Source organism: Dipodomys merriami, unplaced genomic scaffold, assembly GCF_024711535.1.
Source record: "Dipodomys merriami isolate MVZ:Mamm:240054 unplaced genomic scaffold, mDipMer1.0.p SCAF_355, whole genome shotgun sequence".
Lineage (NCBI taxonomy): Eukaryota > Metazoa > Chordata > Mammalia > Rodentia > Heteromyidae > Dipodomys > Dipodomys merriami.
Window position 1 is genome coordinate 241,860 of NW_027205104.1, and position 15,521 is coordinate 257,380.

Here is a 15,521-nt window from a genome sequence, read left to right on the forward strand (position 1 = left end):
GAAAATAGAAGATAATTTGATATATGTAAATCAGTGAGTATCTTTACAAACTAGTGAAATGATTGGCAAATAGTATATACTATTTGCTTATGGAACTTCAGCAGTAAATAAAGCATAGGCAGATTATTCATCTTTGTTGAAAATTTACTTACATTTGTCTATACTATCTATAACTATCCTTGTTTCTATGTCTGATTACTACATCATAAAACATTCAAAACTATTTTAAATTCAGTGTTAAATTCGAATAATTGCTGTGTTCATGCTAAAATATTTAGCAATGTGTCGTTTTGTTCCATTTCATAAAAATGCTATAGCTTTACCATGCCATATAGACTTTTAGAAAAATACAAAGTACAGGACATAGGTAATTTGGTAAAGAATTTATCATTTGTCTCAAAGACTATTAATTCATAGCTGCTTTAATTTAGAATAGACACTCAGAAATATAGTTCTCTGGGCTGGGAAAGTGGTTCAGGGGTAGAGTGCTTGCCTTGCATGCATGAGGCCCTGGGTTCAATTCCTCAGCACCACATAAGCAGAAAAAGCTGGAAGTGGCACTGTGGCTCAAAGTGGTAGAGCGCTAGCCTTGAGCTGAAGAGCTGAAGGACATCGCCCAGGCCCAGAGTTCAGGTCCCACGACCGGCAAAAAAAAAAAAAAAAATAGAAAAGAAATATAGTTTTCTATGGAGTTTCTCCTAAGTAAACACCACAAAAGGAAGGTAGTTTGTGATGATGTCTTGTGTTCATTATTTTATTTGGCATTTATTATATGATCATATTTTTCTAGAATTACTTTCTCTAACTCATATTATGTTGATGACTTCAATGTGAATTGGTTTAGGAGTATCATTCTAAATTATAAATTATTTCTAGAACATAATTGTTTTCAATTTCCCCCCAAATGATAGTAACTTTGGTAAATAAATAAATGCCTGGATAATGACATATTAATTTTTTATTTAGTGTATGATTCTTCTGCATTCAGGAAAAACCTAAAAATTGGTCTACTTGCACAAGGCATCATACACAGGCATGCTGTATACTGACTGGTAGGAACCTCACAGTAAAATAATTAATAAACAAGCTGGTTTTATATGCAATGGAATAGGATAAAACAGGTAAACACATTTCCTCCAAGTGTTTCTGCTATTACAGATATGCATTACCAAAGAAAGACCATTCTACAAAATGGCTAATGGTAAAAAAAATCAAATATATGGGAGAAAAGGATATTAAAGAAACCCTGAAAAAAAAGCAACTTTGTAATAAAAGAAATTAACACAGTGAAAATAAATTCCTGAGTTTTAGAAATTAAGTACTGGAGTAAAAATATCTGAAAATATGATGGGAAGAAGTATTCCAAGGAGATATAAAGTCCATAAAGGCAGAGTAAAAACCATATTAATAAAAGACACTGCTATAATATACCCATTTTTGCAAGTAATTTATATGATCATTTTTATTTCCGCTTCATCTACTGCTGAAAGGTCACCTGGTAAAATAAAGTGAACTTTCTGAGTATGAATTAACAAGAAGAATTAGCTTCACTAACTTCTAAAGCAAATTACCACGCTAAAATAATTAAAACTTTGTGACATGGGCTAAAAATTTCTCACTAATGTCTCTGACTAATGCATGGTATTATAATACAAAACAGACAACACAGTGGGAAAACAAAACATTACTTAATAAACATTTTTGGTAAAACTGAATAGCTACCTGAACAGCAGTGTTTTGAGATCTTTCCATCATTTTGCTTTCTCAAATATTCATAACCACTAATTAAACATTTAAATGGGAATTACTCAGGATGGGCCAAAGAGTCATAATTTTAACTTTCCCATCTAATTTTCATTTCTGTTCGAAAACCACAGCCTCAGTTGGTTTCAACTCTTTCAACCCCTTCTTAACCGATTTAGCAGTGCAGGAGGCAGGACAAAATTTTAAACAGGTATTTCTGGTTTAAAAAAAAAAAGCAGAGAATAAACTTTTAAGGCTCTTGAGAACTCTCTACCCTTCCCTTGGTCCTCCTCAAGTGTTATGATACAGTCAGGAAAACTTTCCCCTGGAGGCTTCCCAGACCCCGACTCTTCAGGTCATCCAGGCCTGTATCCTCACAGCATCAACTTATACAAACAGCAGTGAGGTCACTCTTGCTATTAAATGAACTGAGAACTGGAGCTAAAAACTCCACCATCTTCACACTCCTGTGGCTAGTCTGAATTCCATATTAGGCCCAAATTGAATTTTCAATAGATGTAATACGTGTATTACATCTATTTACTTGCATACAAAATCCAATTTACCCAGATATCTTTTATCTTTTATTAGCACGCATTTGGCTCTCCCTAAAATTGTGTGCTTGTGCACACACACACACGTGTTAATGTCTGTGTGTTTTACTGAATATTGAACTCTTGCAAGTATTCTACCACCTTGAGTCATACTAATGGTCATTTTGTGTGCTTTTAGTTTGTTTTTAAGATAGGGTATCATGCTCAATTTGTCCAAATTGGTCTCAAACCATGATTCTCCTTACCTCCATCTTTCTAGCAGGTGGGATTACAGCTACCACAGCTAGACTTTAAAATCTTTTATGGAAACATTTGCTGCTTATATTTTAAATAATAATAATTTATTCAGAGTCTGTGTCTTAGGGCCTCTCTCTTTCTCTTTCTCTGTCTCTCTCTCTGTGTATCTCACAGCGAGTTAGTTGAAACTGCTTGAGAAACACATTTTATAGCTACATAAATTCTCAAGACAGGTGTCAAGTCAGTAGCCACCTTTGCTTCGGTCTACCAGAGTCAAGGCTGTTTAACGAAATAGGAAGGTTACACAAAATTCTCATGCATGGAGTGGAACCACTTCCCTATGCTTTGAATCGTTACCTGGCGATGGTATCGAGAGTATCTTACTTTTTATTGTCACCGGCAATGGGAATGACACGTGCGCTGTATTCCTGGAGCTAAAACTTGAGGTTTGTACCTGGCTGACTTGGCTTAAGGCCGAGGCACTGTCAGGTGCCGAGGCTGCGGGAGCGTGAGTGAGCGCGGTAACGGAGCTGCGGGAGCGTGAGTGAGCGCGGTAACCGAGCTGCGGGAGCGTGAGTGAGCGCGGTAACCGAGCTGCGGGAGCGTGAGTGAGCGCGGTAACCGAGCTGCGGGAGCGTGAGTGAGCGCGGTAACCCAGTGAGTGAGGGGTGGCTCCCGGCCGAGTGTCGGCTCAGGCCCGCTGGGCCGGGGTCTGCGGGCTCTGGGACGGAGCCCGGGCTGCGTGGCCGGAGGCGGGGCCGTGAAGGGCGGTGCTCCCGCAGCCCGGGCCGCGGGACGGTGCTTGTAAACTGGGCGCGCACGCCGCCCACCCAGGGCTGTCTGGCCGCCACTTCCGGCCAGACGCCCCGGGACACGGGGCCCACCAACCTCTCCAGCTCGATCCCCCGGTTCGACACGAGGGCGCTCAACGGAGGAAGGTCACTTACGACTGAGTTTTTCATCATGGCTTTGACTGTGAAGCCCTCAGACACCAGAGCATGCGGCTGGTGCACCGGGAGCGGCTGCGGGGCCAGCAGCTTGGTCCTCTTCGGCATCTTGTCGGGGCATTTGTTTAAGCTCAGGGTCTCCTTCTCTGCCACCATCTTCCTAAAAAACTGTCTCGTTGTTACCAAAAAAGTGTCGTCAGGACCAGTGGGGTTTTCGGATGTGAGAAGGAGTTGGGGGAAAAACGTAGGAAGGCGCGGTGCTGGTAGAAGTTCGCCCCGCGCGGTGCCCAGGTCGGTCCCGGTGTTTGGCAGCTCCGAGGTGAGGGGAGTTGAGGGGAGGGGAGGGGCGGGAAAAGGGCCGGATCGCGACTAGAGCTGCAACAAGCTTCCAAAGGCAAGCCTCCCGGTTGCTAGGCGACTCGTCAACATTGCCGGGGAATAGTCCCGCCCCTTCGTGACGCGCGTTTCCTGGGCCTGAAGCCGGAAAGGGCGGCGGTCGGCGGCGCCTTGAGGAGAAACTGCGCGTTAAAACTACGACTCCCAGGAGGCGCCGGGACGGCCGCGCATGCGTATTGCGCCTGCCGCACGCGCGCGGGAGGGGCGGCCCGGACGACTTCTCCCTGAGAGAACCGCTGGTGGCGGCGCGGGCGAGCGCCAGCGCGCCTAGGCCCTGCTCGCCCAGCCGCTGCCACCTGCAGTGACCATGATAGGTACGTGAGTGCCCGCCCGGTACCGCCTCTGCGCCGCCCCGCGCCGTCTGCGGCGCCGCGCCGCGCCTCCGGTCGAGCGGGACCCTCGGGGCCCGCGGGTGCCACCTGTCAGTCAGCGACCAGGCGACCGGGTCGGCGCCGCCCCGGCCCGCGCCGCGGGGCCGCCCCCGGCCTTCGCGGGCCCCGCGTCCGGCTCCCCGCGGAGCCCCGGGGCGCAAGTGTGTGTTTCCACAGAGCTCGTTCCCACCCGGGACCCCTCGTCAGGGAAACCGGCGCGTGACACTGCACCCCCACGGGCCGTCGCCGCTCCCGCCCCCGAGCCAGGCTCCTCCCCCGTCCCCACCCCCAGCTCCCCGGGGTAGGCTCCCCAGTCCCCCCCCCACGAGCCAGGCTCCTCCCCCCCCGTCCCCCGGCTCGGCTCCCCCATCCCCACCTCCAGCACCCCGGGTTAGGCTCCCCCGTCCCCGGCTCTGCTCCCCCATCCCCACCTCCAGCACCCCGGGTTAGGCTCCCCCGTCCCCGGCTCTGCTCCCCCATCCCCACCCCCAGCACCCCGGGTTAGGCTCCTCCGTCCCCCCTCCCCCCCCCCGAGCCGGGCTCCTCCCCCCGTCCCCGTCCCCCGGCTCGGCTCCCCCATCCCCACCCCCAGCACCCCGGGTTAGGCTCCCCCTGCCCCCCCACCCCCTGGGCTAGGCTCCCCCCCCCGTCCCCCTGCTCGGCTCCCCCGTCCCCACCCCTACCACCCCGGGCTAGGCTTTCCCCCCTCCCCCCCGTTCCCCTCTTGCCCCCCCCCCACGAGCCAGGCTCCTCCCCCCCGTCCTTGAGCCGGGCTACCCCACTCCACGCTATGCTCCCCCTCCTCCCCCTCCCCCCCAGGCTCACCCTCCCCCCCCAGGCTCACCCTCCCCCCCATGCCCTGCCCCCGGGCCAGGCCCCCCCTCCACCACCTCCCTGGCCAGGCTTTCCCACCTTTCAGTTTCCCCCAAGCCGGCTTGGTCCTCAGTCTTCAGGGTGAAAGGTAGATTGGGACCAGCTGCCTCTTCCCAGAAACTCTGGAAAGCATTATTCTGGTTAGAATCAAAAGAAGTCCTGCCACAAGGGTTTACATTTTTTCCATCCTTGGTAGCTCTCCTTGAAATCTCTTCTCAAGATCTGAGATGGAAAGAATAAATAGGAGTAAATAATAGCAAAGGTGACATCTTTTACCTTTTGCATCTAGCTACAGTTCTTCGAGTATAATTTTGGAAGTGGTTTGTTAGTTGTGAGATAAAAAAATGAGCAAAGATCATCTTCCAGGGTTATTATGCTAAGTTAATTTTAGAATTTCCCCCTTGAAAAATTACTAAAAATATGTGGTTAAGGAAACATAGATGTTAGGATGTTTAATTATTTCAAAGACTTGCTGCAGATATTGTGTGGAAGTGAGCTTGTTTGGGGATTATTTCTAACAAGTGTCACAAGATTTTTGATGACAGCAAGCACATTTGCAGTCACGTGTGGTCTCTCCAGATGACAAGGGAGAGACAGATTTTTTTTGGGGGGGGGTCCGGTCGTGGGGCCTGAACTCTGGGGCCTGGGTGCCGTCCCTCAGCTTTTCAGCTCAAGGCTAGCGCTCTACCACTTGAGCCATAGCACACTTCTGGCTTTTTTTCTGCTTATGTGGTGCTAAGGAATCGAACCCAGGGCCTCATGCATGCAAGGCAAGCTCTTTACCACTGAGCCACCTTCCCAGCCGGAGAGGCAGATTTTTAAGATATGTGTCTTATGCATTGAAGACACTTCTGAAATCTGCTTTAACTTGTGAAATGAAGTTAAATAGTAAAACTATTTAACTCACTATGAGGGGAGGGGTCTGCCAGTTAACTAATGCAGCAATGATGAAACCTATGGATATTACCCAACTTTCCTTCTAGCATGGTATGTCTTTCATGAGTGAATTGATAGTTATCAAATTAAGAGAAAACTATAGTTTATTGAGACTCTTAAGTTATATATATATATATAATATTATAATATAATACCTAATCATTATATATACATAATATGATTCACTTATCAACATAAACTTGAACTAAATCGGAGAAGAGATTCATTTTCAAAATCCACACAATATTTTATAAGAAAAAACTATGCCTTATTTTGAAGACAAACAATTTAGTGTAATTTATCTTAATCTAGATTTGGTATAAAGTTATATCAGTAACTGAAGACCAGACATTATAAATTATAAATTAATATAATAAATTACAAATTAATATAATATATGGTTATGTAAATAACTCAGATGATAGACCCTTTTTAGATTTATATAGATTTTCAAGAAGGAAGAACTGTGATATTTACATTTCATCATGCTGATAATAACATGGAAAAGGCATGTTTTTAGAAGGTGTTCTTTTTCTTTAGCTATTGTTTTACCTATAAAAGTAGATAAAAGCCACATGGACAATGTACAATAAATTGCCTTATTCAACTAGTTGTATTGCCTAATTCCGTCAATGGACACATTTTTTTTTCCTGTTGTATCCTGGACATGTATTACAGTTAGCAGCTCAAAAACTATCTCTTGTCCTCCTGTGTGCAAGATCCAGGGATATCTTAGAGTGGCAGAAGGAAAGATGCAGGATGGCTTGTCAAAGACTATCTGGGACCACTTTTAATAAACATTTGAACTGGACCTGAGTATGTTGATCAGTGTCAAGACAGGTGAATGTGAGAGCAAGTCAACAGAAATAGAGACTGATTGCTGTTTTGTAACTAAACCTTGGAGCCAGGAAACAAAGATGTCATATATAGTCTTTACTCAGTCATCATCTGGAGACTAGAATATCTAGGGATTATTTCTTCTATGGATGGGAGGGCTACTACCTGGACCCCTTCCTACCGTGCTCTCCCTAGTTGCTACATCCTCCTAGTGTGGATAATACTTTTATACTTCATTTAAATCCTTTCCTTTTATGGAGAATCCTAAAGATTAGTTTCTTGGAAAATCATAGTTTAAAAATATTTCTTTATGTTAAAAATGTAATTGTAATAGTGACATTGAACATTGTTCTAAATGCTATATAGCTTTAGATGTTAATATTCTTAAAGTACATGCATATATGCATTCATACATACATACATACAATGGTGAAGTAAAATTATTAGATTTTTTAGTTCAAATTCACTGTCTTAAGATGGATGCTTTGCTCACACCTGTAATCCTAGCTACTCAGGTAGATGAGATGTGAGGATGGAGGTTCAAAGCCAGCTTTGACAGACAAGTCCTGGATACTCTTTGCTCCAATTAATCCATAAAAAGTCAGAAGTGGAGGTATGGTTCAAGTGATAGAGTGCCAGCCATGAGTTTAAAAGGCCAGCAAGAGCACCAGATCCTGAGTTCAAACCCCAGTTCCAGCGTACACACAAAACATTATATAGCTTATACTTTAAAAATGTTTTCAGGGAGCTGGGAAGGTGGCTAGGTGGTAGAGCGTTTGCTTTGCAAGCATGAGGGCCTGGGTTCGATTCCTCAGCACCACATAAGCAAAAAGAAAAAAAGCCGAAGTGGCGCTGTGCCTCAAGTGGTAGAGCGCTAGCCTTGAGCTGAAGAGCTTGAGGGACAGTGTCCAGGCCCAGAGTTCAAGCTCCACAACCGGACCCCCCCCCCCAAAAAAAAAATGTTTTCAGGCTAGAGGTATATTTGAGACGTAGAGTGCCTGCTAATATGCTCAAGGCCTTGTGTTCAATCTCTAGCACTATGAGAAAAAAAAGTGAAAGAAAGAAGGAAGGAAGGAAATATTTGCTTGATTAAAATAGTAATAATATTTTCTTTACCTTGTCTAACATAATATCTCTTAATTTACACCTCCTGTGTGTACAGATATACAGTAATTATTGCTCTAGACTTGTATTTTATGACACCAATTATGTAGAAAAAACTTCAATAAGTGAGCATTCCGTGGCTTTAGTGCCTTTCAGTGTACATGCTGCACAGCTGTCCTAGTGACTACCCTCTGTGACAAGATGATCAGTGTGACACGCCAACAAGTCTTTTTATTGGCTCCTTCTTTAGGGATATATTTTAGTTGTAAAATAAGCTTTTAAAATATCTGCTCCTTACTTGTTTTGTAAAGTTAGTTTTACAAAAACAGACCCCCCAAACCAGACATTTTTACAGAAACAGGACTGAGTGTTTACTGTGTACTCAGACCTGCTTTCAGTGCTAAGGGCACCAGCATCAAGAAAACAAAAAGTTCCCTCATGAGGGTGCAGTCTAGCTTTACTGTTAGATTGGCCCACATCAAACTGTTTTAACGCTTGTAGGTAGTACATTTTAAAGTTTGCATTTATATTTCTAGTGGAATATACATGTATTGCTGCTTGTTATTTTAATAACTTTAACTGAAAGCAACTCAAGGTCTACATAACCTAAAGCTTCTGTTTATGATTAGGTCACAAAATAGCTTCTATTAAACTTTTGTGTAGAACATTTCATGTAATTATATACAGTTTTCTTTTGGGTTCAAAGGTTTAAAAATGTTCTATGCCCTTTACAATTTTGGCCTCATTTCTGAATACTTTTTTTTTTTTGTAGTCCAAAGCTTCATTGCTTGAAGAAAATGATACAATGGAAGTACTTTGTATTAAGATATGCAAATCCATTCCTACCTCCGAAGCTTCTTTGAAAAATGAAAAAAAGGGATAAGAAAGTAAAAGTTCTTAACTTCGAAATGCTTCATATTCATGAAGCAGTCTCAATGCAAAATACTTTATTCTCTTAGCTTTCAGTTCTTTGATCAATGAAAATTGTTTCTTACCTGCTGTTTCTTTAGCCTTTAATTGCAGCCCAGTGCTTATTCAATGTTTCTGTTTTAATTTGCATTTAATGAGCTCATTTTAAATGTTTCTTTGTAGTAATCTGAATGGTTTTTCTTTAAAGTTGTGTATTACTAAAGAAAGAGACTTACCTGAATGTTGGCTGATTTATGTTGCAGCTCACCCCATCACTTATTTACTTCACCACATAGGAGAAAGTCTTGGTTAAAAGGAATTTAGTAATAAGACTGCTTCCTGTAGCAGTTTCCTGATTATCTAGGACTTTTTATCAGGCTAAAGGCTTTCTTACATGAATTAATTGGTTTCAATTAACAATAATAATTTCAGCATCAATTTGTTCTGAGGTTCTGTATTAGGTAGTGTTGGGCAGAATGGGCAGTATATATGAATAGCAATTTGATTTTTCATTCTCTTCTTTTCTTATCCAGTTTTCTCAGATTTGGACTTCCTTCCTCTCTGTTGTGCTCTTGGAAATACCATTCATCCCTTCCAGATCCATTTCAAATGACACCTACTTTATAGGAAGTTTTTCTTAAGGTCTCCCTATGTTACTTTTTACCCACTTTTTAGTATAAATACATTAGAATGACTAAGATTTTTTCTGCACTCTTTATTTGTTGCGTATTTTCATGGTATAAGTTTATAAAAGGAAGCACTGGAGAGTACAGTTAATAGAGCTGGGCCAATCCACCCATTTCCCAGTGGTGCCGTTTGAGTTGTCTTAGAGACACAAGCATGCATTAACTAGGAGAAAGAATCCTCTCAGAAGGAAGGAAAGACATGTGCAGAGCATGGAGAAGAGGGTTAAGAATGGTGTGAAGAACGATGCTGAGGCAGAAGGGCACATTATATAAGCCATGACAAGGAGGCTGTGTTTAGATTGGGTGATAAGGAGGCTCACTGATTCATTCTTTAGAAAAGAGCCCTATGAACAGATGACATTTTAGAAAGATGGCTATGGCAATTTAGAAGTGTCCAGAAGTTTAGGCATGGTATTAATAGCTTTATTATTATTATTATTTTGTCAGTCCTGGGTTTTGTTGCTTTCCCTGAGCTTCTTTTTTTGCTCATAGGTAGCACTCTACCACTTCCAGCTTTTTGGTAGTTTATTGGGGTAAGAGTCTCACAGACTTACTTGCCCCAGCTGGCTTTGAATGGTGATCCTCAGATCGCAGCCTCCTAAGTAGTTAGGATTACAGGTAAGAGCCTCTGGTGCCCCAGCTTACCAATAGCTTTTATTAGTCAAATACAATCTTCCACTGACATGATAGAGTGTGAGTAACAGATGATTTTCATTCAGGTACTGACATTGATTTGAGATGGCCTCTGGTCAAGCACTATATTTCTAAAAATATTCTTGTTTTTAAAAATGCATTGATATTCTTCATTGACAGGCATACTTTTAATGTTACGGAAGAGTTAAATGATTCAGTAGCTCCTTCTTTGACATGTAGCATACGGTGCTTAGGGTTTTCTTTGTAGTGTCACTGCAGATAGAGTTCCTTCCTCTTAGATACCTGCATGACTTACCTGCTTCACCACATATTGAGACCATTCTTGGACAAATGTTCATGTTTTCCACAGTACTGATTGTTTTTTTATTTTTTTCCAATTTACTTTTACTATAATACTTGGACAGTCTTCAAGGTTAGAGTCTTTGACATTAGCAAAAAGGAAAATCTGTTTCACAAGTTGCAATCTTACCAAGTCTATAAACCTTCACCCACATCATTAAGTGAAGAATAAAAAAATTGAGGGTTAGGGAATTAATATCGGTGTCCTGTTTATGTCCTGTTTTATTATTTATTCATATTGTTAAATGTTCCTAGAATTTCAGTGCATAAATATGATGAGCTGAGATGGAGCCCTTTGTAACTGCATAGTAATTTTTAAAGATTATTATACTTTCAGAGTAGATCCATTCTCCAGATCACAGAATGGTAGAAATTAGACACTTGAAAAATCACTCTGTATTCATGAACTAGAGCACTCGAATTGGAGAGTTGTAGTATCTGAGTTTGAATACACACCTGTGCTCCCGCCCTTCCCTTCCTTCATTTCTCTCTCCCATATTCCTTGATTTCCCCAGAAGCTGGAGTTTCCACATTTCATTCTTTAGCTCACAGACACATCTGCAGTTGGAAGCAGGCAGACTGGGCACTGTCTTCATTAGGTAGTCACTTTCTTTTCATGTCCTTGGAGTTACCACAGGACTTGACTACTGGTACACTGTGGGGCTTGAGGTGGTCTCAAGAGAGGAGTGACTGAAGCAGAGCAGATTATGACCATGGCACCTGCTTATTACACTCCCTTTCTGCCTGGGTAATCTTTGTGGCCCCAGGCTCTGCATTCTATGTCCAGAGGAATTTAGTCCTGGCCACAATTTTATTTTTCTCTGAAGCAGAGTTTTGAAGAGTAATAAATTGTGAGCCACTGGAGGGCTGGTCAACAGTTTAGGTATGCCTAGAAACTTAAAAATGTTTAAATAATGTTATATGCTCTAGATCAAACTGTGAACTCATCTTCCTTTTTCCTAAAGTCCTTTCTCATTCTCTGGTGAGTCTCCAGAGAGTGAGATGTGCAGTCTTAAGCACAGGCCAGAAAGCATTCTCTAAGGTGCTGCTCAGCTGGGCCTCTGACCACAGACAGCTTACACTGCATAAGGTCATTGGCATCCATCATGTTTGGATAATATGACAGCTCCTCAAGGTGCTCTTACATAAAGATGCTGGAGTGTATGGTGTTATGAGGGAATTATAAGTGTCTTGCTGTGCATTTAATTTAGGTATAATCTAAATATGTAGTGTGAACAGAAAGTGTTGTAGTATATACGGATATTTGCCAATATCCATGATTGTTCATTTAGGAATCTGTAAGATGCCCAGTGGGGTTGTTAAGGGATTTCTTCTCTAGGGCTTTATTTTCTTTATTGTCTGTTTTGTTTGTTTTATGTTTCATGGATTAAATCTCCTGTTTCTCATGATATGCAAATGTTTTATGTTTCGTGGATTGAATCTCCTGTTTCTCATGATATGCAATGTTTCTGTGGTGTATCTTCATTTTTCTCATTATCTTGATATCAGAGAAGTCACCAAATACCTTATTCAGTGTATGATGCTAAAGTTTTATACCACATCCTTCTGCTTGCATCTATATACTGGTAATTTATAGGAATTTCAGTGTAATTTCAAACACTTGTTTTGGTGGTAGGAGAGCAGTTCAGGAATAACTTCCTTAATGGATCAAGTCATTCTTTTCACAGTTCTTCCTTGTATATAACTTTATTAGAAATATCTGACTTCTGTCCAAAAGAATTCAAATTATGCAGGTAAAGTTAGGGAAGTGATTATAATGTCATTTGAGATCAGGTACATAAAGGATGTTTTTTTTTTTTCTTGAAGAAATAATGAGAGGTTGGAGGTGTGGCTCATTTAGTAGAACACTAGCTAATTAGTGAAAGTGGCAGGTACTGAGTTCAAGTCCCTGTCTTGGACAACCCCCCTCAAAAAAATCATGATAGAATGATAAACATTAATAGTGAAGGGCTGATAAATATGTATGAATAATTGAGAAAAGAGTTCATTAAAAAGTATGATAACAACAGTCACCAATAAATGAAACTAGGTAGTATTAGGTGCCATTTACTTATGTAAAAATATTAGGAAGTACATGCCAAAATTACTATATTTATTTTGTGAAATTATTTTTTATTTCTGTGTTTTTCAAGATCTTTAGCATTAAGCATATAATATTTTGGAAATATCAAGAAATAATATATATGGAGTAACTTTAGGAATGAATGAATGCATCATTGTAATATCAATCAACCTGAATATACTTGTATATAAATTTTTAGTGGCAGCATTCTATAATTAATGTCACAGTATTCTAAAAAATAATCTATAGAACCATAATTTCACTTTCTTATAGCGTTATATTTTTAATATTATATACATGAAAGCATAGCTCAGCTACTATGTTAGTGTTGCTGTAACAAATTACAGATTTGGTGCCTTAAAATAATACACATTTATCCTGTTACAGTTCTTGAGGATAAAGGTCCAAAATGAGTATTAAGCTGCAAAAATCAATGCCTTGATAGAGCTGTTCCCTTCTGCAAGCTCAGTAGAGGATCCCTTGTCACTGGGGAAGTGCAGGAAATGGTTTGCTTCTGGCCCCATGACTAAACTCTCTCTTTCTGTGGTCACAGCGCCCCTTCCTTCTTCTATAAGAACATTGTGATTACATTTATTTAGGAAAATACCTCATCTCCAGATCCATAGTGTAATCACATCTGCAAAGTTTTTATTTAGCACATAAGAGAACATGCAGAGGTTTCAAGGGCTAGGATGTGAACATTTGGTGGAGGCATTATTCAGTCCATCATGGCTAGCAGTAATGCTTCTCCATTTGAAAGCATGGTTGGTAAGTGCCTTGGGATGGAGGAAGGATGACAGATGGCATATACTGAACTGACAGCAATACTACTTATTTTTTTCCCTTTTGGAGATCATTTAAAGGTAATGTATTGTTGCTATAAAGGATTGTTTTGTCATTTACTTTTTCATGGACTAGTTGATGAAGGTGGCCAAGGACATAGCTTACTTTTCAAACTCCTTTTCCCAGGTGGTAAAAGAACATGTGGATATACTTCTGGACTGAAATAGTGAATTACAGCTGGGTAATTTGATATACCAGGTTGCTAATTTGTATCCTGTAGAGAGAAGGAAGCTTTGTTATATTTTTGACAGGAAATATGACTATGTAACAACAGATGATCAGACAAAGAAGGAGCAAATAACCATTTTCTGATTTGAGAATATTAGACATTTAATGCTCCTTTGGAATAGTTTAACATTGTCTTGCCCTTTGTAAATAATAGCTAATCTGGCTTGCCTGAAAGTTATGCAGAATTTTAAAATAAATTCTAGTAAAGTTGAGAAGGACAAAAGAACAAACTCTTGTAGCTTAATTTGCGTTTTTGTTTTTTTGTTTTTGTTTTTTTTTTTTTGTTTTTAAGATCATTAGGCTGGGTGCTGGTGGCTCATGGCTTACACCTGAAATGCTAGCTTCTCAGGAGGCTGAGATCTCCGGATAGAGGTTCGAAGCCAGCCTGGTCAGAAAAGTCTCCGTGATACTCTTATCTCCAGTAAACAACTCAAAACATGGAAGTGGCGCTGTGGCTCAAGTGGTAGAGTCTTGGGTACAAAGGGGCTCATGGATAGTGCCTAGGCTTGAGTTTAAACCCCACAATAGACCAAAAATAAAAATAAAAATAAAGATAATCAGTATAGATTTTGGTTTCATAAAGCAGAGTTAGCTAAAACATTTGGATAAACATTTCCTTATACATTATTACTATAATTAGGAGAAGTCTAGAGGAAATATGGAATGTATTTTCTTTAATTTAATTTAATTTTATTTGTGAACATACTGTACAGAGGAGTTACAATTACATGGGCAGGATAATGCATACATTTCTTACCAAGCATTGCAGCCTCCTCCTTTGTTTACCCTTCACATCCCTTCCCAGCCTCCCCCCTCCCCCCCATCCCAATCCTATTCCTCCCCCCCCCCCCCCACCGACATTGTAAAGCTCGTTTTGGACATGACAACTTGTACTTCTCATTGTTGCCACAGGTCCACCTGTATCCTTAAACAACTGATTTTTCCCCATCTCCTCCACAAGTTATACTGACATCAAATATAGTGAAAGCAGGGGTTATACTGTGGGGGAGGGACATACAAAGCAACAAAGAGATAATCTTATAAATGCGTTAGAAACACATGCATGAAAGAAAAAAACATTAAAATACACATCTAAGGGTTCATTTTCCTGACATCACATTATCTGACCTTTTCCGCTTGACTCATACATATACTAGATATTACAAATAAGGGAAACCATGGGACCTATGTTTCTTTGGGCCTGGCTTACTTCACTTAATATAATTTTTTCCAAGTTTTTCCATTTCATAACAAATGGAGCAATGTCATTCTTTCTGATGGAGGCATAGAATTCCATTGTGTATATATACCACATTTTCTTGATCCATTCATCTACTGAGGGGCATCTGGGTTGGTTCCATATCTTAGCTATGGTAAATAATGCTGCAATAAACATAGTTGTGCTGGTAGCTTTAGTGTGGTCTTGTTTGTAAACATTTGGGTAAATGCCCAAAAGTGGGATTGCTGGGTCATAGGGGAGATCTATGTGAAGTCTTTTGAGGAACCTCCATACTGCTTTCCAAAGTGGTTGAACAAGTTTACATTCCCACCAACAATGAAGTAAAGTTCCTTTCTGTCCACATCCCCTCCAGCATCTGTTGTTGTTAGAGTTCTTGATTTTTGCCGTTCTAACTGGGGTGAGGTGATATCTCAATGTGGTTTTGATTTGCATTTCTTTTATGGCTAGGGATGTTGAACATTTCTTCATGTGTCTATTGGCCATCCTTCTTTCTTCTTCAGAGAAGTTTCTCTTTATGTCTTTCGCCCACTTATTTATTGGG

At 41.2% G+C, this 15,521-nt stretch overlaps 2 protein-coding genes across 2 annotated transcripts in view; one reads left to right on the top strand and one right to left on the bottom strand.

The window, feature by feature from the left end:
• LOC138804085 (parkin coregulated gene protein-like) overlaps positions 1-3,847 on the bottom strand; it is a 214,064-nt gene extending 210,217 nt beyond the window's left edge. Inside the window, exon 1 of the mRNA XM_069988357.1 lies at positions 3,482-3,847. Coding sequence (XP_069844458.1) covers positions 3,482-3,637 — 156 coding nt within the window. The 5' untranslated portion in view covers positions 3,638-3,847. The remainder of the gene's footprint in view (positions 1-3,481) is intronic.
• A 244-nt stretch (positions 3,848-4,091) lies between these two features.
• LOC138804086 (E3 ubiquitin-protein ligase parkin-like) overlaps positions 4,092-15,521 on the top strand; it is an 849,159-nt gene continuing 837,729 nt past the window's right edge. Inside the window, exon 1 of the mRNA XM_069988358.1 lies at positions 4,092-4,191. Coding sequence (XP_069844459.1) covers positions 4,185-4,191 — 7 coding nt within the window. The 5' untranslated portion in view covers positions 4,092-4,184. The remainder of the gene's footprint in view (positions 4,192-15,521) is intronic.